This window comes from Suillus fuscotomentosus (genome assembly GCF_016647785.1).
Source record: "Suillus fuscotomentosus strain FC203 chromosome Unknown F5891scaffold_72, whole genome shotgun sequence".
NCBI classification, from domain to species: domain Eukaryota; kingdom Fungi; phylum Basidiomycota; class Agaricomycetes; order Boletales; family Suillaceae; genus Suillus; species Suillus fuscotomentosus.
Window position 1 is genome coordinate 105,884 of NW_024539584.1, and position 21,017 is coordinate 126,900.

At 47.1% G+C, this 21,017-nt stretch overlaps 8 protein-coding genes across 8 annotated transcripts; 2 read left to right on the forward strand and 6 right to left on the reverse strand.

The window, feature by feature from the left end:
* Positions 1 to 170: 170 nt before the first annotated feature.
* F5891DRAFT_984589 (uncharacterized protein) lies at positions 171 to 2,597 on the forward strand (the record flags this gene model as incomplete). Its single annotated transcript, XM_041377478.1, has 7 exons — positions 171 to 592; positions 669 to 1,010; positions 1,064 to 1,209; positions 1,274 to 1,318; positions 1,415 to 1,632; positions 1,683 to 2,344; positions 2,408 to 2,597. 7 exons carry the CDS (start codon positions 171 to 173, stop codon positions 2,595 to 2,597), a joined length of 2,025 nt encoding a protein of 674 aa, XP_041220581.1.
* A 764-nt stretch (positions 2,598 to 3,361) lies between these two features.
* On the forward strand, positions 3,362 to 3,871 carry F5891DRAFT_1194671 (uncharacterized protein; the record flags this gene model as incomplete). The annotated part of the gene is made up of 1 exon (XM_041367985.1): positions 3,362 to 3,871. The coding sequence occupies one exon, from the start codon at positions 3,362 to 3,364 to the stop codon at positions 3,869 to 3,871; it is 510 nt and encodes a 169-aa protein (XP_041220582.1).
* A 203-nt stretch (positions 3,872 to 4,074) lies between these two features.
* Positions 4,075 to 5,706, reverse strand: F5891DRAFT_960728 (uncharacterized protein; the record flags this gene model as incomplete). Its single annotated transcript, XM_041375762.1, has 5 exons — positions 4,075 to 4,709; positions 4,758 to 4,832; positions 4,886 to 5,075; positions 5,126 to 5,325; positions 5,382 to 5,706. The coding sequence occupies 5 exons, from the start codon at positions 5,704 to 5,706 to the stop codon at positions 4,075 to 4,077; spliced, it is 1,425 nt and encodes a 474-aa protein (XP_041220583.1).
* Positions 5,707 to 6,722: 1,016 nt separating this feature from the next.
* Positions 6,723 to 7,193, reverse strand: F5891DRAFT_914382 (uncharacterized protein; the record flags this gene model as incomplete). The annotated part of the gene is made up of 2 exons (XM_041373682.1): positions 6,723 to 6,878; positions 6,933 to 7,193. Coding segments are annotated over 2 exons (417 nt in total), but the record flags the coding sequence as incomplete, so codon positions are not given.
* Positions 7,194 to 8,211: 1,018 nt separating this feature from the next.
* On the reverse strand, positions 8,212 to 10,816 carry F5891DRAFT_1130725 (uncharacterized protein; the record flags this gene model as incomplete). The annotated part of the gene is made up of 9 exons (XM_041364565.1): positions 8,212 to 8,333; positions 8,382 to 8,930; positions 8,994 to 9,212; positions 9,450 to 9,547; positions 9,568 to 9,583; positions 9,628 to 10,001; positions 10,052 to 10,260; positions 10,308 to 10,649; positions 10,700 to 10,816. 9 exons carry the CDS (start codon positions 10,814 to 10,816, stop codon positions 8,212 to 8,214), a joined length of 2,046 nt encoding a protein of 681 aa, XP_041220585.1.
* Positions 10,817 to 10,837: 21 nt separating this feature from the next.
* Positions 10,838 to 11,354, reverse strand: F5891DRAFT_910016 (uncharacterized protein; the record flags this gene model as incomplete). Its single annotated transcript, XM_041373610.1, has 3 exons — positions 10,838 to 10,905; positions 10,955 to 11,160; positions 11,212 to 11,354. Coding segments are annotated over 3 exons (417 nt in total), but the record flags the coding sequence as incomplete, so codon positions are not given.
* Positions 11,355 to 12,761: 1,407 nt separating this feature from the next.
* Positions 12,762 to 13,522, reverse strand: F5891DRAFT_1194674 (uncharacterized protein; the record flags this gene model as incomplete). The annotated part of the gene is made up of 2 exons (XM_041367986.1): positions 12,762 to 12,933; positions 12,987 to 13,522. The coding sequence occupies 2 exons, from the start codon at positions 13,520 to 13,522 to the stop codon at positions 12,762 to 12,764; spliced, it is 708 nt and encodes a 235-aa protein (XP_041220587.1).
* Positions 13,523 to 15,381: 1,859 nt separating this feature from the next.
* Positions 15,382 to 19,750, reverse strand: F5891DRAFT_1130727 (uncharacterized protein; the record flags this gene model as incomplete). Its single annotated transcript, XM_041364566.1, has 16 exons — positions 15,382 to 15,488; positions 15,720 to 15,993; positions 16,029 to 16,124; positions 16,147 to 16,476; positions 16,533 to 16,694; positions 16,765 to 16,913; positions 17,015 to 17,116; positions 17,162 to 17,432; positions 17,488 to 17,846; positions 17,896 to 18,199; positions 18,248 to 18,464; positions 18,516 to 18,783; positions 18,848 to 18,944; positions 18,993 to 19,292; positions 19,342 to 19,575; positions 19,625 to 19,750. The coding sequence occupies 16 exons, from the start codon at positions 19,748 to 19,750 to the stop codon at positions 15,382 to 15,384; spliced, it is 3,396 nt and encodes a 1,131-aa protein (XP_041220588.1).
* Between the last annotated feature and the right edge of the window lie 1,267 nt (positions 19,751 to 21,017).

Consider the following 21,017-nt stretch of genomic DNA (forward strand, 5'->3'; position numbering starts at 1 on the left):
GAGTGCAAACCAGCGCTGTTGTTTGATGCTGTGGAAAAAGGTGAAGATGCAGCCAGTAGCCCCTTTAAGTGTTTGAAGCTATATGTACTGACTCCTATAATTCATATCTAGAGTGTGACACCCTGCTCGTACAACAATCCTAGGCTACAGGTTTTATGGAATGCTAACAGATGGGTCGTGGAACGACGAAAAATATCACAGCCTCTGTCAAGAATCCAGGGAGGAAGGTCGCTACTGCATCAACCTCCACTCTAGAAGTGCAGTGGGAGGAAGCACGACAGTCCCTGCTGAAGGCAAAGGGAATGCGGTCTCAATACAGTGGCCATCTGGATCGTGACCGTCGGTTCCTGAGAGATGTGGTTGAGCAGAAGTGCAAGGCTCACACGGACAGCACAAGTGCTCAGTCACTGGCCCCAGAATGTGACTCAGACGAGGACATCGAGACTTACAGCCATGCGTTTGATCCCATCCCGAACCGATACTCCGCACCTGCGCTGGAATTGTTCCTCGTTCAGAAGGGTCTGACGGAGGGGAGGGGGATAAGCACAACATGGGGCGTGTTCTCAGCATTCAAGGATCTGTGGTGGAATGTGTGAGTGTTTCTTGTGTGCAGTACCTTGATTGACTCTCAGTCACTAACATCTTGATGTGCAATGTGCCGCATACAGCAAGGGCGAGACATTCCGTAGGCCATATCACTGCAATGAGGTGACTGGAGTTGTGACAGGGAACCCTGCCTTATCAGCCGCAGTGCAAGATATGATGGAGATCCTCAAGAACAATGAGGGTGCTGAAGGCGGTACGAGAAACCATGCATCAGCAATGACAATTGAGGACATGCAAAAGCTCATGTCCTGGTCCTATGACCAATGTCCTGACAAGCTTGTGAGCCAGATTTATCAGTGCCTTCGGACAGGGGAGGTGCTTGACATAGCAGATGTGGTTCTGGCTCAGCACCACCTGATGGTCCGAGCTTTCTCGACAACTGGATTTACTACTATCTGGACAAGGTCAGTCCCAGCTGCTGATCCAATATCTCTTGCTAACCATGATGCCACACAAGGAACTTCGAGCTTACGAAGATCAAACACAGGGACATCGTCTGGAACTGCCAGGGGCGACCACCCTATGGCATCCCTTTCGACCTCGTCAGCCTACTCAATCGCAAGGGCTGGCAGCAAAAGGGGGAGACTGACGGCGCACTCGAAGGTATGTCCAGGCACATTGCCCACCTGCATCTCAGATACACTGTGCTAACATAGTGTACTACTAGGTCACAAATATGAAGTCTACGCCCAGCCACATACCCCAGAGATCTGTATGTTCACCCATTTACGTGCCTGGGTCAAATTCCTGGAAGAGGTCCTGCTTTGACGCCCACTGCAATCCGATGAATTTGTATTCCCTTGTGTAGGCACCAATGGTGTCGTCTACCCAACTGATGAGCTGTCGTATGATGCCGTGATGAAGATGCTCACATGGATCTGCACAGAGGCAGCGCTGGCATCTAGGTACACGAGTCACTGCTTCCGTCGAGGTGGTGCGAGGTACTGCTTTATGTTTGTGCCGCTCGGTCAGCGCTGGTCACTGGCAACAATAAGGTGGTGGGGGGCATGGGCAGAAGGAGAGAGTGTGAGTACATTGTATTTGGCATATTTTGCCTGGCCTCACCAGTATCATAGGTTGACACCCTGATTCGCTACCTCTTGGATGAGCTCACCCGCTATGAGAAGAACCATTGTGATGCCTTGTGCCCGATTCCACGCGAGGCTGAAAGAAGCTTCAATGGGGATCACATACTCACTGCACCTGTCACTGCCGCTGAAACTCGGGAGCTGAAGATGTCCTTTGACCATCAGCTAGATTCCCTATCCGGCAAAGTTGGGGCTGTGTTGGACAAGCTTGCACTTGCCTCAGTATCACCATCCTGCTGCTCCTCCCTGTCTCCATCACCCTCTCTGGAAATTCCCTCGTCTCGGACACCCTCTCCTGCCAACAGCCTGAGCATCCCTCCCTTGTCTGCTACTCCAAGCTCCCAGTCAAATCGAGTCGAAGTTGCAGGACCTCCTCTGGCATCTTCGTTGCCTGCCATCCCACCAGCCCATGCTCGCAATACCCATGGTGGTGCAGGCAAAGCTGCACCCATTCCAGGCGTCGGCATTCCTGACCTACCACGTGGCCCAGATGCATGGCGCGCAGCTGTCAAGCAGTGGGAAGATCCAGCTGCCTCCATTGGCGGCAAAGCATTGAAGGACTGGCCGGAGGACTGGTACTCTGGTGCAATGTGTACCATTACCGGCGTGAAGTGTAACATGCGCAAAGTGATTGCACTCGAGTTCAACCGGTGAGTTCGAGTTTAGCTCTACTACTAGTCGACATCTTGCTGACAGGGAGTGCTGCTGGACAGGATGGGGAGGGATGAATCAGCATTCCTGGTAGCCTACCCTGAGGCGAGCCGTGGTGCAAAGCCACTTTTCGACATGATCCAGCGCAAACGCGAGGAGCGCGGTGAGCTAATCGGTCGGAAGAGCAAGAACGGCCACCCAAAAGACCGTGTCACATCAGCGACCATTCCAAGCTCAGGCACCCTCAGTTGATACCCTTTCTTTTTCTCTTATTGTTTTGTCTGTCTTTGTCAATGAAACTCCTTTCAGCTGTAGGCCACACTCGACTGCACTTGCATCTCACTGCGCGCATCCCCAGTTGGATGTGTCCATGCGATCCATTTTCCATTGCACCCTCACATAATCATGCTCTACTCCTCTCCCAATCAATAATATTTCATCACTCTCGCAATGCATCAAGTTTCACACACACTTACCTGTCGAGCCTATGTACATTGTACCCCCATCAGCACGTCACACTCTTGCTGGTCGCTGGCATGACTTTCGACTTTCCCGCACTTGAACTGGATCTGTATTTTTCTTCCCATCCAATGAATGCTTGTATTTTTTCGCCGTTTTTGCTCTGTAATAACAGTCTTCGTACGTTCGAACTTCACACTACTAGTTTGAGGACACGAGAGTCGTCCGCAATTCGATTTGTTTGCCTCGTCGCCCCCGCATGACATCTCCGAGCAGCCGCGCGTTGTGACAGTAACAAATGACGACACACCTGGGTTGCCCTATTAATAAGCCTTATTATACTTGGTAGTTATGTGTCTCGCCAACTATAATTAGGCTTGGTTTCATCAAATCCCTACACCAGCGTTAAATAGTGCCCCAGCTCCTCAAAATACCTTCGAAAAAACTATGTACACCTCACTATGGTGGGCGCGCGCGCGCGCATAGGCTATATTCGGTAAGCATCCCGCCCTGCCTCAATTGCGTCATATTCCTATTTTAATTTGGCACGCTCGGCAATGCCTGCTACGCTTCCTAATTCGAACCAAGGGGCCCTTCTCATGCTTCCTAGCTCTCCTCATCACTGTGCTCATCGTCCCTGCCGTTCCCCACCTCCATTGTGCCCCCATTGTTCCGCCTTTGTCATCGTTGTCGTCAACCTCCTTCGTTCCTTCGTTCCTTCGTTCCTTCGTTCCTTCGTTCCTTCGTTCCTTCGTTCCTTCGTTCCTTCGTTCCTTCGTTCCTTCGTTCCTTCGTTCCTTCGTTCCTTCGTTCCTTCGTTCCTTCGTTCCTTCGTTCCTTCGTTCCTTCGTTCCTTCGTTCCTTCGTTCCTTCGTTCCTTCGTTCCTTCGTTCCTTCGTTCCTTCGTTCCTTCGTTCCTTCGTTCCTTCGTTCCTTCGTTCCTTCGTTCCTTCGTTCCTTCGTTCCTTCTTCGTCAACCTCCTTCGTATCTGCTGTTTCCCGCCTCCCTTGTGCTTTCGTCGCCGCCCTCCTTTGTAGCTTTGTTGTTCTCCTTTGTCCCTTTGTAGTTTGTCGCACCTCATTGCACTGGGTTATGTCATATTCTACTTGCACTGTGATATTGTAGATCAAACTAAGATGTCATTGCACTTCTATAAAAACAAACTAAGTCTATCACGAGCAATTCCATCAAGAAATGAGTTATAGCGCAGGAATAATGAAACTAGGGACATTGCTCAAAGGGGACAGGATGGCTGAGTCTGGGATATTGTTATGGTACTGGGGTGCTGCTCGAAGGGGAAAGGATGATTGAGTCTGGGGGAATTGACATTACTGGGTGCTCGGCAGTACACCCACTCGTGTTAGAGTTTGAGTTGGCATTTGGAGTGGTGTTGACATCCTCCGAACCATCTGGTGTCTGTCCAGCTGTACACCTAGTCATATTAGAGTTCGAGTTGGCGTTCGGAGTGGTGCTGACATCCTCCGAACTGTCTGGTGTCCGTCCATGACTCTGGGTATCTTCGTCGTCACTGGACTCAATGGTCTCCGCACTCTTGTGCTTCTTGCTACATCTGGGGTCAGCTATCGCATGTCGTACTCGCTTCTTACCCTTGTCGGACTGTGTCCTGCGGCGGGACTCGATAATGTCACCACTGTCAATTTTTTCATTGCGCTCGCGACGGAGTTGCTCAAGTTCCTCGTCATTCAACACTTCCCACCTTGTATCGCCCGACTTCCAACAGTCTAAAAGAGTATGGAGGTCCGGAAGCGCGTTGGTCACACTGCTGAGGTTTGTGAATGGGATATGCTCCGGCCATCCTTTGATGGCGACCTGATAGCGGTTGACCACGTTATGAAAGTAGTCTGCCCACTGCATCCTGGCATTGCTTTCTCCGGTCACCTTCCCTATGAATAAAATGAATTCTGTGCTGTCAAAAGATGGGAAAGACTTACTCAATTTCTGGGTGATGATTGCTCGAATGTCTCCACGAACCTTAGAGACCTCTTTTTGATGGTTGCTTGCGGCACCTAGTACAAATAGAAATTAACTTGAGAATGTAATAACAACGGAAAAACTGTACCTTGTATCCCTTGGATAGCGAAACCTTCCATCTTGCTGAGGAAGTCCTGAGTATTGATGCTGATGACAGAGTCCATAAAGTGATTGACACCCAGTGTTGTGAAGGTGATTGCACGGAGAGGTAGATCAGTAGTACCGCGCATCATATACAACATGACCTCAGCACCAGTGCGAGAATTTAAACTATTGAGCTAGTAACGAGACACTTAGTAACATTGTATTGCAATTCGAGGGTGTGTACCTCGTTTTCTACCGCCTTCAGGGTTTGAGTGATGTCGTTGATCTTCGACTTTGTTGAGACACGTAACCCAGAGACCTTGGTCTCCTTCTGGTCGGCGAATTCCTGGAGCAACTCTTGTTGTTCTTCCTGTGTGAGAGCGTGGTATTCGTCCTTGTGGTCGTGGACCAGTGACTGGAGTGCCTCCTTTCCGTGGCCATTGCCTGTTAATTCAACATTGAGTCATGAAAATGCATATGATACAAATCAACAGACTTACAGTTCTCTTTCTTCGCTTCCTGAGATTTCTTCCAGCAAAATGCGTTCCAAACACTGGGCTTTGAATGCTTCGAACAGAGTGATCCCCAACCCATGTATAAATCGTGCTGTACACGATGGAAGCTCTTGCGATGGGTAGCAGCAATGGTTGTTGTAACATCGTCAATTTGGCCCCATGCAAGATCAAGCGCATCCTTGAATTGACGCAACTTCTCGGTTCGCTGAAACTTGAGTGCCGTGCGAGCTTCTTTGCTGAGGGTGACCTTAGGACGACTACGAGGTGGTGCTTGAATGTGCTTCGCAGCATAGAAGGACTGGGAGACCATCACCCACAGAAGGATGGCAAAAATCAGCAAAGGGCCTTTGTAGTTGAATATGAATATTTTATACACACCAATGCATTTATTTTTTCTAACCCACGGCAAAAAAACAGGACACATGGCTCATAACTAAGACTCAAAAGGGGAAAGTGATCTACAACCAAAATAATAAGATGCCGAAAAAGTATAGGCCGCATATGAAAATCAATATACCAATAAAATTCAAAATGGACATGAGGACAGATGATGGCTGCTATGGACATTCAACTAAGTTAGTATGACAGCAGCAGCCAAAATAATATCACTGACCTTTACAACATCAGGGCTACGTGGCATGCCCTGAAGGTCAGCCAGGAGCGCCCTAGACAGAATGGAAGCATGTTCGTACGAGAGATCCCATTTTGGAGACCTGAACACTGCCTCCCATCGGCTGCTACGCACAGTTTGAACTAGAACACGGAGCTTAGGTAAAACTTCATCCCCCAACTTAATCCAATCCAGAGCGGCGTCAGTATTCGGTCCAATACTAATGAGTGGCGGTCCACATGCAGTATCCTGCTCCAGTCTTGGTACCGAAAAATCGGGCCATCATTAGTTACCTTGCCGGGTGTGAAAATTTCCGCGTGCCTGCGTCGGCGAACTCATGTGTGTTGGGTGGTCAGCTGTGGCGAAATGTTCTCGCCAATACCTTCGCTCATTTCTGCACCCCCACGGATAGCTGCAGAAGGAGCATCGTGCACCACAGTTGCTTTCAATTCTTGTGTGAAGGTATGGGCCGGTTGAGCAGAACATTGTATATGCGCTCCAGTAGCAACCACTGGGCCAGGTAGATACTGTGGGCCCTTGACATTGATATGAGCCGCAGAAACTGTTGAATTTGAGTCAGTTGTGTGAACAGTGAAGCCGAAAATGATCTACTACTTACAGCATGGTGGCGGTTGGATGTTTTCGATGACACAACATTGATTGAACCGCTCAAGGTGTGGCATTGCAAACTCCTGGGCAAATACCTGCACCCAGACGGCAAGGTCTCCGCCAATTCGCTCGGGAGTTTCTTGTAGTTCGCGGGGCGTAATGTAGAGGTCAACAGGGAGGTTTTCGGGTGAAGCGACTGCTTCAGACCCAGCGCATTGAATGAGGACAGAAATTCCGCCATCAAGGCGATCTTGCATACTCAGCTGGGAAACAAGTGAGACATAAATAAGATGTGGACACTGACTTGAATGACTCACGGCGTCGAAGACGTCTTGCAGCGATGCCTCCAGAAGCTCCTCATGGGTAAGGGATTTTTCACTGGTTCGTTTAGCAGTGCTGCTAAAGGCAAAGTACGATGGGTGAAGGCCACCAGGCAGTCTAGCCTGATAGTGTGTCCCGTCAATGTGAACGTCGTGTCTCAGTAAAGCCCTGGCGGCCACTTGACGTTCATTATTGCTGAATCCTTGAGCGAACATTGAGTTGTGTAGATTGGCAAGACTGGGGATGGCGAATTTTTCAGTGGTTGATTCCGTGGTTTGACTTGAGGGCTGAACGGAGGTGATAGATGCAGTGGCTCTGAGGCTAGAGATTGGAGTGACCATTGTGGAACCGGTGATGTAGTCTGTAGTTGTGAAGCAAGGTTAAAAGCACGGATAAGCGCCAAAATGTAAAATGTAATACTCACTTTTGCAGGCCATCCAATTCTGGAATGAGTTCCAGAAGCACAGATCAAGCACAAAATAGCAGTGGTCATAAACCATGAAGAAAATGAAAGGCTGGCGACTTCAAGTTGCTGCTATAGAATTCAGCTGAATACATGTGTTCAGCAGAATATTGCGTTGTCCATGATTTGACACTCAATACAGCACGTGAGCTCACTTTGCAAGATCGGATATCACACAACTACATAGTACAAAATAGTATACAATGCATATTCATACAGGAATGACAAAGGACTATGCTATGAATGGCATGACACTTCAGATAGCCGCATAATCCTCCAAGTCAGGCAAAGAGTCTCCCTAACATTCAAGAAAGCCTACCAGGGGTCGCCAAACTAGCCTATCTGAATATCATCGCGATGAGGTCACCACAGGAGAAAGCTTGAGATTGCCAACTAACCTATCCAAACATCATCGGCATTCAAGTTGGATCAAGGTGAGATCGCCAACTAACCTATCCGAACATCATCGGCATTCAAGTTGGATCAAGGTGGGATCACCAACTTCCGAACATCATTGGCATTCAAGTTGGATCAAGGTGGGATCGCCAACTCACCTATCCAAACATCATCGACATTCAAGTTGGATCAAGGAATTGCGACGAGGTCACCATGCAGAAAGCTCGGGGTCGCCAACTAACCTATCCGAACATCATAGGTATTCAAGTTGTTCAATTCTTTCTTATATCACCCACACAATCACTTATACAATCGTCTACCTACTCTTTCTTATATCACCGATCGAACCAGAAAACTTCTCATATATGTAGTCCTATGCGGTACATGAAAAAAACAATTACAAAGCAGAGATGGTGTCAGTCGTTTATTGAGTACAAAAAATCAGCCATGTCTTTGGTGACCACTTTGTGCTCTTCACGGTCAAGGGCTTCAATATCATGGAATTCTGATGCAGAAGAATCAGGATTCTCTGCTTGTGCTGTGGCGAGAATTAATGCGATATAGGTAGTTAAAGATCCACACTCACCGGAACTAGCACCATTGGTATTGACTGGTCTGCTGAACGCAGGATTCGCAAGGCGAGTTCCAATGCCACTAATACCAGAGAATCCAAATAGTCTCTCAATCTGATCTAACTGATATGTGTGCACAGCGTTGATAGCCGCCCGTGAGCGCCACTGGCGTTTCAACTCGGCAGCAAGCAAAGGGTTAGCTACAAGAAGTTCGTCGATAACGGCAGACGTGTCAATGGTTTCATCATGGATAGCAGTTCGGAGCTGGCGAATTTCAATATTGAGTCGAATAATTTCTTCGCGAGCTCGGCAGAGCTTGAAGTACTTTGTAGTCGCCTCACAGTGAGCTGGCCTTGCCCAATCCTTGTCTTGGATGTCAGTACGAGAGTCACACAGAAGGTCAAACTCGCCAAGGAAACTGTATTCGGCAATGTCTTTCCATGCGATCATTTGTCTCAGTGGGATGAGGGAAGCAGCCTGGATATTGTAGCAATTTATCACATTGCGAATAGCGTCCGAGCGCCGCTGTAAAGCTTTACTAATCTGTTGACGTAGTTTGTATCCTAAACAATTTGTAAACGAATCAGTCATAGTACAAGCGCTTACTAGTAGTGGAAATCTCAAACCTGTGCCCGATAACGAGAGCTTTGAGAGTTCAAACAATCTCATGACGACCAAACATTCAAGTTCATCCAATGCAGTATGATACTTGCCGAGTGTCGCTTCCTCCTTGAAACATTTGTATTCGTCACCGCCAATCAACCATCTCTCATCGACAGATAAGAGTGTTTCGCAGTGAGCAACAAGCCCCTCGGCATGCTGTAATTTGGCGTATGAAGAATTAACTCAGATGCGAGCTTGCTTCAGGGCATCATGCATCTGTTCCAAGCTGCCGATATGTACTCCATTAAGAGCGTTATTGCCAGATTCATGGGTGAGATCCCATTCAGCTCTATTAAAATTCATATCAGGGGATGGGTGGTAGTTAGTAGTCGATGGCACGATACTTCTTTCAGTGAGTTCATCTAGTACTTCAACATAACGTATAGAGAGTCGATCTCGTGGATCTGGCTGCTTCAAACCATCCAGATATATGCATTCCTGATCAAAGAATCCAGGGAAGTCGTTGTCGCTAAGGCGTAGCTCGGCCTTGATAGTTTCTAGCTCGGCTGTCTCAACGCTTCGTGATAATGAGTCCACAAATAATTACCTGACACTGCGGCATCAGTATTACAATTACAGCTTGATTTTTTGACTTACTAAGTGCAGCATACTTATCGGCATCCCAAAAAGCGAAATGCTCCTCGATGGCTTGGTGGCGATGAAAACGGTTAGCATGCCTTGTGCTATGTGCAAGCTCGTTAGATGCAGAGAAGATATGCTCACAACCCTTGCCCTCAGTATGGCCAGTTCCAGAGATATACATTGGGTGCCAGTCAAGCTGACACCTTTGATTGTGCGCATGGCCATGGAAGGCGCCAACCATCATCCGAAAGCCAAGATCGTGTGCACGAGGGCCCAACGTACTATTAGCTAACGTCTTCGAGAATGCGCAACCGATATTGTACGCGCAACCTCCATTTTTTCCATATACCGTAAGGAGTTTGTCGATGATCGCTATCGGATATTTCACACTGCCAGAATACATTAGTAATATAAAAATTAGATCAAAATGCGGTCTTACAGTTCTCCGCTTCGGATCATATCACACGCGAGAAGCACAAAGCGATGGCGGCATGAAGCGATAAAAATACCTGACTCTTGGAATATGGCAAACATCTTCTTATGTGAGTCTGGGCCAGCGTTTCTCCATTGATTGACGCATGTGAATGCTCCCGGATGATCTGGGTCTGTAGGCTCATCCTCCCAGTCGTCATCATTCCTCAAGTCTGTCTAAAAGATAATGTTAGAACATAGTTGTATACATAGTAAACACTTACTTGTCGGGATTTGACTTCATTCTCAAACTTGTCAACAGTGTCAGCATGAATCCAATAATCCGAACGAGCTGTGCGAGAATCAGATCGGGCGGTGGTACCATAGATGGACGAGTCCCATCGCTTCAGGCTATTGTTACCGTCAATTGATACCAGCCATTCAAAATCGAGGGCAGGTTCATCGTCGAGCTTGTAAAAGCATGCAGGGCATGTGTTTAACATACGCCAGTTGATGGTATCCCGTTTGAGCGCCTGACGCAGACACTGGCTGATGTGATGGAGGATTTCTAGAAAAATGTCATAGGCTGCTGAGAATTGCATTTTTAAGTATGGCCGATATGGAATCTACAAACTCAACGTAAATAAACGAACCTCAATGTGAGGAATGTACGTACATCGTGAAGGTAACATAAAGTCTTGCATTGTGATTGGATACTGAACCGGGGACACGTTCGGTGTGACTGACAGTAGGCAGCGAGTGTACAAAGCGAGATGGCAACAGAAGGATACATCGGGGCACACCCGATGTACCCATAGTAGATGAGGGTTTCATTTGGGTATTGATGAGACGGTAATGGTCGTAGATGCGAGCGCCTTCGTGCTGCAAAGAAAAAATAAGTACAAGATATCAAGGAACATTTCAGACTTACTGAATGTATCAATGAGTTCAATCTCATTAATTGAGAATGAAGCATTGACACCTGACAGGACCTGATCTGAAATATCAGGCATACCATCCCCGGAATCTCGACTGCAATAGTTTAAGTAGGCGTCAACGAGACGATCTATCTGAAGGCCCCAATGAGCGGTTTGAGTATCGATGCGTTCTCCCCAAATTCGTGGATCAATGTGATGACTACAATGGGTGTTAATATTTGAAGAGTTGTACACAGTGGTGAATACGTACTATCCAGTTAGTACCGCCAGTTGATGAGCAAGGTCTTCAAATGCCTCATGCTCCCCACCTGCGTGACTGAGGTCAAAGGCCTCTTCACCTGGAGGCACTGTATGGGTGAACACCTCCACGTCCATTCCAAAATCTGCCATCATATTTTCAACGCGGCTTCGGTCCTCTGCTGACATTTCTAATACAACAATAAGCATTAATGATAAAAAAAGAAAATAGTACATACCTTGTATAGCAGCCTGGCGGCTGGAATCTGCCTCTGCCATATGCTGGCTTTGTTTGCCGACTGCCAGGACTTTGGAATAGTGATGACCTCCTCTAAAACCATGGGAAATGATGGATTTCGAGAGCCCTTTGACCCTCCCGACACCTGAGGCACGAGGCATTACTGGGTTGGGGCGACGAAAGCACGAGGGAGGCGGGAAATGGCAGATACAAAGGAGGGCAACGACAAAGGCACAAAGGAGGGCAACGACGAAAGCACGAGGGAGTTGGGAAACGGCAGGTACGAAGGACGATGACGATGAAGGCACAAAGGAGGGCAATGACGAAAGCACGAGGGAGTTGGGAAACGGCAGGTACAAAGGAGGTCGACAACGAAGGTACGAAGGAGGTTGACGATGAAGGCATGAGGGAGGTGGGAAACGGCAGGAACGAAGGAGGTTGACGACAACGACGACAAAGGCGGAACAATGGGGGCACAATGGAGGCGGGGAACGGCAGGGACGATGAGCACAGTGATGAGGAGAGCTAGGAAGCGTGAGAAGAGCCCCTTGGTTCGAATTAGGAAGCGTAGCAGGCATTGCCGAGCGTGCCAAATTAAAATAGGAATATGACGCAATTGAGGCAGGGCGGGATGCTTACCGAATATAGCCTATGCGCGCACGCGCCCACCATAGTGAGGTGTACATAGTTTTTTCGAAGGTATTTTGAGGAGCTGGGGCACTATTTAACGCTGGTGTAGGGATTTGATGAAACCAAGCCTAATTATAGTTGGCGAGACATGTAACTACCAAGTATAATAAGGCTTATTAATAGGGCAACCCAGGTGCGACAACAAGGGAAATCCGGCGGAATCCGAACGTCACGTGATGGTAAAACAGCATAAAACGCTCGACAAAAGTAGTAACGTGTGACAAACCTGTTCGAAATGTCGTTAACATGGTTTTCTCGCCATATATTGTTGACCAATCTAATATTTAACTAATCAATCTATCACACGAGGTGTGTGACATGCCTGTATTTAAAAGCTTCAGGGTATTATAAAGATAGTGTAGGTACATTGGAAACCGGAGCTATTACGAGTATCACATTGATTTATCTTGAATATATTGCATGCCACACCTCACACGGATATGTTGTCCCATCGTGTATAGATATCAAGTTCAGTAAGTCGTATCTACCTCTGGCCAGGACCAGTCAGACATAGACTCATATATTCAGGGTAGCTAGTCGCCAGCTTACCAGCACCATACCAGTCACATCAAATACACATTTTGCAAGGCGGTAAATGTATGTCAAGCAGTCAAAACAATTATATTATTGGTGTGCTAGTTACAATAACGATTCAGAACGAGTGATATGTGTGTCGAGCAGGAGTGAGGAGCTGGCATATTCACTACCAAAGTAGATCGGTCTGAATTTTCGTCTGCCACTGGGGATTGGTGCTGGAAAGCAGCTTCGGAACGGTCCTCTTCCTGCTGGAAATATTCGACCAAGATGCTTCCCAACAATGAGTAACCACGTGCAGAGTGAAGTATTAGCAATGAACTTACTTTCTGATGATATTCTCAACCGGTGTTCCATCATTGAGTTCCTCTGCCTCTGCCTTTCCCATTTTGCGAACGCCCTCGAGCAAGGCATCCACAAACCTCCACAATTTGGTTGATGTGAAGATAGTGCGCTTTCCATGGCCGCCAAATCCCAAATCATTGGGGTTGAGTTCATACATTTCCGCCGTGCCAGACACGTTTCCTTCCAGGCCGTCCTCCTCCTCATCTCCATCATGGTTAACATCGACATCGGGTCCATCATCTCCAGCCTCTGCTCTATTTATGCTGCCTTCAATGCTTCCGATACTGTCTGCACCGTTCTCCTGGACTTGATTAGCATCACCTTCGGCTATGGGGTCTTGGTCGAAGTCGTCCAATCCAACATCAATGCCAAGTGCATCACCAACCTTGATGCGAAGGTCTCGGTGGAGGGACGGAAGGAGCGATGGGGAATAGATATCCTTTAGAGGTATGGTCTTGTAGTTACCGGTGCCGATAAGAAAGATACGCAAGCAACGGCGCTGCCAGTGGAATCTCATCGTCAGAATGAGCAGTCAGGAGAGTAAGACCATACCAAAAATGCATATCTATTCCAATGTGATGCATCAACTTCTAGGCAACCATGGGCAAGTGATCTTGCAGTGTCTATGATACTCGAGCATTTTAGGATCGACGACATCAGCTGAATTAGTCTAAGCTTGGCTTTTTCTGTGAGGTATTTTGACACTTACCTTAGTCTTTATATTGCCGCGGATGCAAGAAAGTGCTTCGCTGACAAGTTTTTATAATTGTGTGGTGAGCTCGATGTCTTCAAACAGGAACTTTGGGACCTTGAATATCTCGCTATTTTTCTTGATAAATTCCTGTCATCCTGTCCAGCTGCTACATTCCTACATAAGGATATTGAAGGTACCATGACATGTTCAAGCGTGTCATTGATGTATGCGGTGAGATTAGGCGATAATACACATGCTGTGAGGCGGTTGTGAAGACCCGACTGTGTCATGCTTGATCAGTATGAAGTTGACGACAGAATAGTACATTTAGACACAAGTACCTTGAAATCTTTCGATTCTATTAGTTCTTTGATTTCCGCGAGGAGAGATTTTCTGTTCGCTGCGCTCAACATCATCAAGGTGGCCTTAATATCAATGAGCATATAGGCAATTACTCCAGTCTAATGATTCATAATAGCATTGAGAGAAAACTTGCATCAATGAATTCAATGAGGTGCTCCTCATCGACACCTTTCTCTTCAGCAACTTTCCTTGCATACAACTTGAGTCGCTTTGTGAGTCCAGGCGTAAATATCGATGGGTCGTTACAGTCGGTGCTAGAAGATCTCCGGCGACGCAAGCTAGCACTAATAGGCTCATCCAGGGATTCATCTGGTGAAGCAAACCGAGAGGCAACAACAGTTTGACCTTGAGAAGCTTGATTAATAGTGACGGTCTGGGAAAGCGGTGAACAAGCACGACCGATGTCTCCTATGGATCCAGACACTGAAGGAGGTCAAGAGGCATTCTGGATAGAAGTCGAATGACTCCTGCCTCGAGGCACAGCGGTGGGTGGTGCTAACAGACCATTTGTTGAGCGTGGGGTTCCTGTGCTTCTCGAATCTGAACTGGTCTGCACAGGATAGCGCTGGAGCATCATGATGTTGCATGGACGTGGATGCACTGCGCAGGAGCAACTCACTGTTCTGCTCAAGGCTGACCAATGGAGGTTCGGGCTCGGTGGCTGATCAAATAAAGCCTTGCTTCTTCGCTTGCGTCCGAGTTGGCAATTGTGTCATACCCAAATATTGTTCACAAGATCTTTGGTGTGCTCAGGCCTATGAAAGCAGCAGAAAAGAGTATCAAACAATAAAGAGGATATATTCTTGGAATAAGGGCTGGGTGGAAAAAGGGGCTTGGAGAGGGATGAAGAGATAATCACTAAGTATATTATCTGAGTGGTACTTCTTGGTGCAGCAAAAGTGAGAATATTTGCAGCAGGCCTTCATCTAATCACATAAAATTGAGTGCAGCCAGACACCAAATCTGAAATGGGGAACCACCAGATACCCAACTTGAATGGCTTGAAGGTCTTTGTGCGACTGTAAGTAGAAGTTGCGCACTGCAGGATTGTAAGTAGAAGTCGTGCGCTGCAGGATTGTAAGTAGAAGTTGCGCACTGTGGGATTGTAAGTAGAAGTTGCGCACTGTGGGATTGTAAGTAGAAGTCGCGCACTGTGGGATTGTAAGTAGAAGTCACGCACTGTGGGATTGTAAGTAGAAGTCGCGCACTGTGGGATTGTAAGTAGAAGTCGCGCACTGCAGGATTGTAAGTAGAAGTCGCGCACTGTGGGATTAGCGACTCACTGATTGGCAACAAATTCTGTGGGATACCTTTGGAGTTCATATCCCACCGGGATACATCATACCAAACTGAGGGTGGTGATGCTGACTCTGCAGATATCGAACCTGAGATTCTTGGGGAGGATAATGAGGCGATGGGAAGCGGCCTGCAACATTATGTGGTGAATAGTGTGTGGGAGACATCAGAGGTTGAAACTGGTGCAATGGTGGGGCACGAGAAGAGCTGGGGAGTCCAGAGATAGAGCTGGTATCATGAGATTGCCAGAGCTGTAGATGTGCAGGAGGGAAGTGAGGCGTCAATGTCATGTAGTGATTTGGGGCCTGCACTGCAGGCAGTGGATCCATTGGGGCCTCTTGCACGTTTTGTGTTTGCTGACGAGTTGGGTGAACATATTGGGCAGGTAGAGGCGCAGGGGCATATGATTGAGACGGAAGATATGACTGTGGGGGAGGGCGATACAACTGAGATGGTGATTGGTGAAATGGAGGTGAGGAGCGTAAGGGGGGAAGAGCATGAATTGGCAGGGGCGGAGGGAAAGACTGATGTGGAGGATGGTGTGGTTGGGGTGCAGGTGAGTAAAAATGTTGCGAAGGACCTCCCATTGATGGCGCAGAGACAGTTTGATGTTGCTGCGATGCTCCTGAATCTTGCTGAGTGGGTGCCGTCCCCTTCTTTCCTTGCGTACTCGGACCACGTGCGCTCGCTTTTGCTGTTTTTGCCTTGGCTTTGCATGCAGGCTTCCACTGTTTGGTTGGAGCACAATCAAAGGCAGAAGGTGGCACTAAAGATGGTTGAGCAGCCACACCCTCACCACTATCTGCTAGTTGGGACGTATCTCCACCTTTCTTCGCTGTTCTCTTGTCTTGTAGTTGGTGTATGGCAATGGCACGAACTTCAGCTACATTGGTAACCTGAAGCGGTGTCTCACGAAGTGTATCTGGAACAACACGTTGGATGTGATCGTAGTTATGAATGGAATAGACATTGAGAAAAAAGTTCGGCGTTGACTCATGCTTGACTGTGGCCTTTGTTTGAGAGGTGTCTATCCGTTCTTGATGTACAGACTGTCGACGGATGTCCGTGCACTGCGAATCGAGGCAATTATGTTGAATATTGACGGAGCAAATAATGTCCTGTGAGGCGATCCAAGTCTTGAACAATTAGCTTGTATATAAAACACATGACGTACTATACTGGTTGAAACCATCTCATTATCAGTAAGATCAATGCATGGGAGGTGGAGAGATGGGTGGAGAGCAGCTCTGAATGTGAAGAGCTGGAGTGCGACATGATCTGTCATTTGACTGTCCTGTGATGATACAAGAATCTCGCGAATATGTCCAATATACAACTGGAAGCAGCATCACAGCCGTGTCCATGAGTAGCCGTCACGACAAAAGGAAAAGAAGATACTAGCTCACCTGCCTGTCCACCGGTTGTCGGAAAATAACATGACTATTCAAGCGTGCACATTCTCCTTCACTCATCGCAACTGATTTACCTTGATAATACATGATTCCAGGTTGAATGGTCCCAAGAATCTTCGCGCAGCGAGTGGTTTTCCATGGGACTGTGTTTTTTCGCACTGACTTTGCTATTGCAGTGGGAGAAGTGGTTTCAATTTTGTCTGAACCTGTACATCATTAGTGGCGATATAGCGATAGCACATACCATGGGACTTACCGGGTATCAGAGGACTATGACTCGAGTTTGGTATTCCTAGAAGCCTCGCTTGTTCAGGATGTTCATCAAGATAGCATAGGACCTTTTCCCCTGCACAAACCTATTTCTTGACTCTGGAATCATACCAGTATCCACTGGTAGCGATATGTTTGACCGTGTCCTGGTGAGAAAAAATCTTGCAAGTATCCCTACTTGGCGCCTGTCGGTTGCTGTAGATGCACGATAACTGGAAGACATGATTGAATGATTCGTATCGCTCAGTTGAAAAAACAATCGCAGGGCCGAAACGACGAATGTACGCTAGAAGATGGACGAGAAAATGGAACTTTGGCTTGCTAATCAAAATACTCGGTGCGCATTGTGTTGTAACATTCAAAAAATCTTCAATGGTTTGAGATAGCGTTGCCTTTGTCACAAAGGTATCAGACACGCCTTTTGGATAGAACATGAATTGAACTCACGAGATATGTTTCTGTGTCCATGAATCTTGTGTGCCAGACCAGTACAATGAGTTCGCCGATCACTGTCCATGCATTAAGGACCATTGGAGGAACGAGGTCATGGATAATGAATGGCATAACTTGCACCAAACTTTTAAAATGCTTGCCGATTAAACTGCCTTTATAGTGGCAAATATAGTCTGCATTTAGACAGGGCGCATTCAGGCCGTCCTTGTCAATGGATTCAAGCCGGTACTGAAAAATGTGGAGGAACTTTGCTTTTTCGAGGAGAAACACTGTCTGCCCCCAGAAGTACTTGACGACGCCCAGGAGTATTGTATGAAGGATTTCTGTTGGGGTATCCATATGAATATCTAACCCTATATGAAGCTAAGAGCGAGATATCTACAGCAACCAAAAAAAACTCACCATCCATTCCCAGTAGGGGATTGGTAGTATCATTGAGGTGTCCACCTTTCAAGAGTTCCTCGAATTCTTTCCGAAGCACAGCTTCAACTTCACTTTCAGGCAGAGCTGGAGATCCTGGTATGCGTTTTCGAAGCTTCTTGCCAAGTTCGACCAATGCACTGAGAATTGAACCCGAAGCTGAATCTCGCACACCAGTCGACGAAACAGAATTCTGGATTTTTGTTGTGGCGCCTGATCTGAAGGCAGTTTCAAACTGTTGTTGAATCTCTTGACTCGTCTTCTCGGGGGTCCATATATTACCTGACTGCAAGCACTATAAGTCATATGGCAGATACGGAAAGAACTTTCATACCATAAAAATGCTGTTGTAGCCAGCCTTGGATTCCTTGTACTCTTTCGTTCCGCCAACATCGCACATCCTGCAGAAATAGTTGCAGTTGAGCCCCGCGTGGCTACACTCTTCAGCTTGCATGGGATTGTCTCCAGCGAGAAATAATGCATACGGAATGAGCATAACTTCCTCGTCGAACTTGCAATCCCACGCCATGACACCAGATTGTGCTGCGTCACTACATGCATTCAACGATACTAGCATACAAATGACAAGTAGAATAACATACGATATGAATTCCTTCATTGCTCGCATCAATTCCATGGGTGGTGCGTGAGGGGAGGATGAAACAAATCGCACGAAGAATTTTTTTTCGAGCATCTCTTGAGGCAAATTTGCGTTAGACATGTATATAGCGTGGTGTTTGTTCCACTGCTTCGATATGTTGCCTGAAACATTGTCCATGAAGATGATTAAGGGAACATTATACACCATTCGACCTTTCGACTTTTCTCGCAGCGGATTGGGTGAAAGTGACGCATATTTAATGGAAGATGCTATGTCATGCTTTAGTCTCATAGTTACTAATGAAAGTAGAACCGAACATATGTGTGAGCCCACAATCAAGCTCTCCGCAGGTTGCGGCAATATCTCCAAATGATCGTACAAACATAGACATTGGGATAATCTCCTCATTGTCACTTACAATGAACCCGGCCTGATACACATTTGAGCACTAGTACACATTACATAGGTGACCCTGTACCTCTGTCCGTTCAGCAGCTCGACCCAATGCATATAGCACTTTATCTGATTGCTTGCAGGATTCGGTAGTGTTGGTGGGGATGTCGGCAGCAGCCAGAAAGAATCGTTTTGGGATGAAATAGCCTCCTGAAGACTCCTGCAACAGTTCGTCCGTAAAATACACGGTCCTGTCCACCTGGACTGCTGGCGGCAATGGGAGATCGAACAACATTTTACTCCCGTTGAATACTTGTGACATCCCCTTTCCGCCATCCTCTGGATAGTCTTGCATCGCAAGACGAGTGAGGGGATTAGTGTAGTCCTATGAATTATGTTAACATCACATCGGTGCAGAGATCCATCCCACGAACTTTTGCAATTGCTCTTGCAACACTGTTGATGTAGAATGTGTTTCCAGAGTGAGATGTGACCTTCTCGGTTGGATCTCCTATGAGATCCTGCAGATGACTCTGACACTTCTTCATCGCGCCAAGTGAGGGAAGGCTTCGCACACCAAGTTCTTTGGCCCAATTCAAGACCGCCTTCTTTTGGACTTCAGAGAACGGAAGCTGTGGGGAGCTAAACAAGAGGGATGTGATGAAATGCTTGATATTGTTAGATATATCATATATATGTGTGCAGCATAAGACCTACTGCTTTCGATGGCCAGGGATACAAGGGATGATCCAGAGAGACGTTGTAGTTAGTGTTCGCAGGTTCAAGAAGCGGATCCTCTGCAAATACTGCTAAGTATTGAATTTCAGAGTGCAGGAAAGACATCTCACTTACCAGGAATTTCAATACCGAAGTCAGGCGCACTGTCGTCAATAAGCTCACACTCCTTGTTGGTGGGAACAATGGGTGTTGAGATGGCAATTTGTCCCGAGGCAACAGATGCCTGCAGTTCAGCAAACAGGTCCGGAAATTCATTATCGAGCTGAAGTGTTTGACTGCTGATGATCTTGTTCCAGAGATTGGCTAATGGATATTCGGAATCCATATCATCTGGCACTGTTTCTGGCACCATGGGCAGTCCATCAGCTTGTATGTCGATAGGTGTGTCATCCACGTAATCGAAATCGATGCTGAAGTCATCTTGACCAGTGGGGGGAAGTGAAGGATCAGGATGGCCAGCAGGCATTGCAGCAGAAACACTTGGCTTCCTGGTCTCAGAAAGCTTTTTCTTAAGATTTTCGGCACCATGAATGTGAATATCTTACTTCGCGTGCTTTACAGCATTGCAGTGTGCCATCACACGATAGACACCACATTTTTTAGGGCACACAGTGCAAAAGACACGATCTGAAGTGTCATCACAGAATCGAAAGACTGTAGATACCATAGCATAAATAAATAAGCAAAATGAATTCGACGCTATCACTCACCAAAGTTTCAACTCTCTATCCTGGCGTTCATCATAAAGACAACCATGCCTCACTCGAACCAATGTCCTTCATAGTCTGCTTTCCTGGGACATTTCTGAGACAGCTCTTGGAAAGGAGTGATATTGTATGAATCCGTCGTTTTCCACTTTTCTCGAGGCTTGCTCACATGTAAACACCAGCCTGTTTGCATATCAGTATCTATTGATCAGGAATATGGAACATTAGGGAGAGTCAGAGTTGGCGATTTTGCCACGATTCAAATTTACAATTTTTGCCGATTCTAACACTGATTCAAAACTGTGAATCAGCGCCAGCTTTGACTACCCCCGTTTCACTTCAAGATTCTGATGTACGATTCTGATACGATGCACTGATCAATTATAATTATAAATAATTCACTGTCAGAGCAGACACCATACTGCATCATGCCCCGCTTCACTCCACGTCAAAAACACGCCCAGAACCTGCTGAGGAACTTCATCAAGTATCGCATCAATAAACTCAAACGTGCTCGCCGACACACTGCCCGCAGTTGGCGTGCTTTACAAGCTGCTGGATATGCTAGCGAGTCTCCTCATCTTCCATCTTCAAGCTCAGAAAGCTCTTCACAGCCATCTGACATGGAGTCGGACAGTACCCCAGTTAGCTCTGGGGAAAGTTTG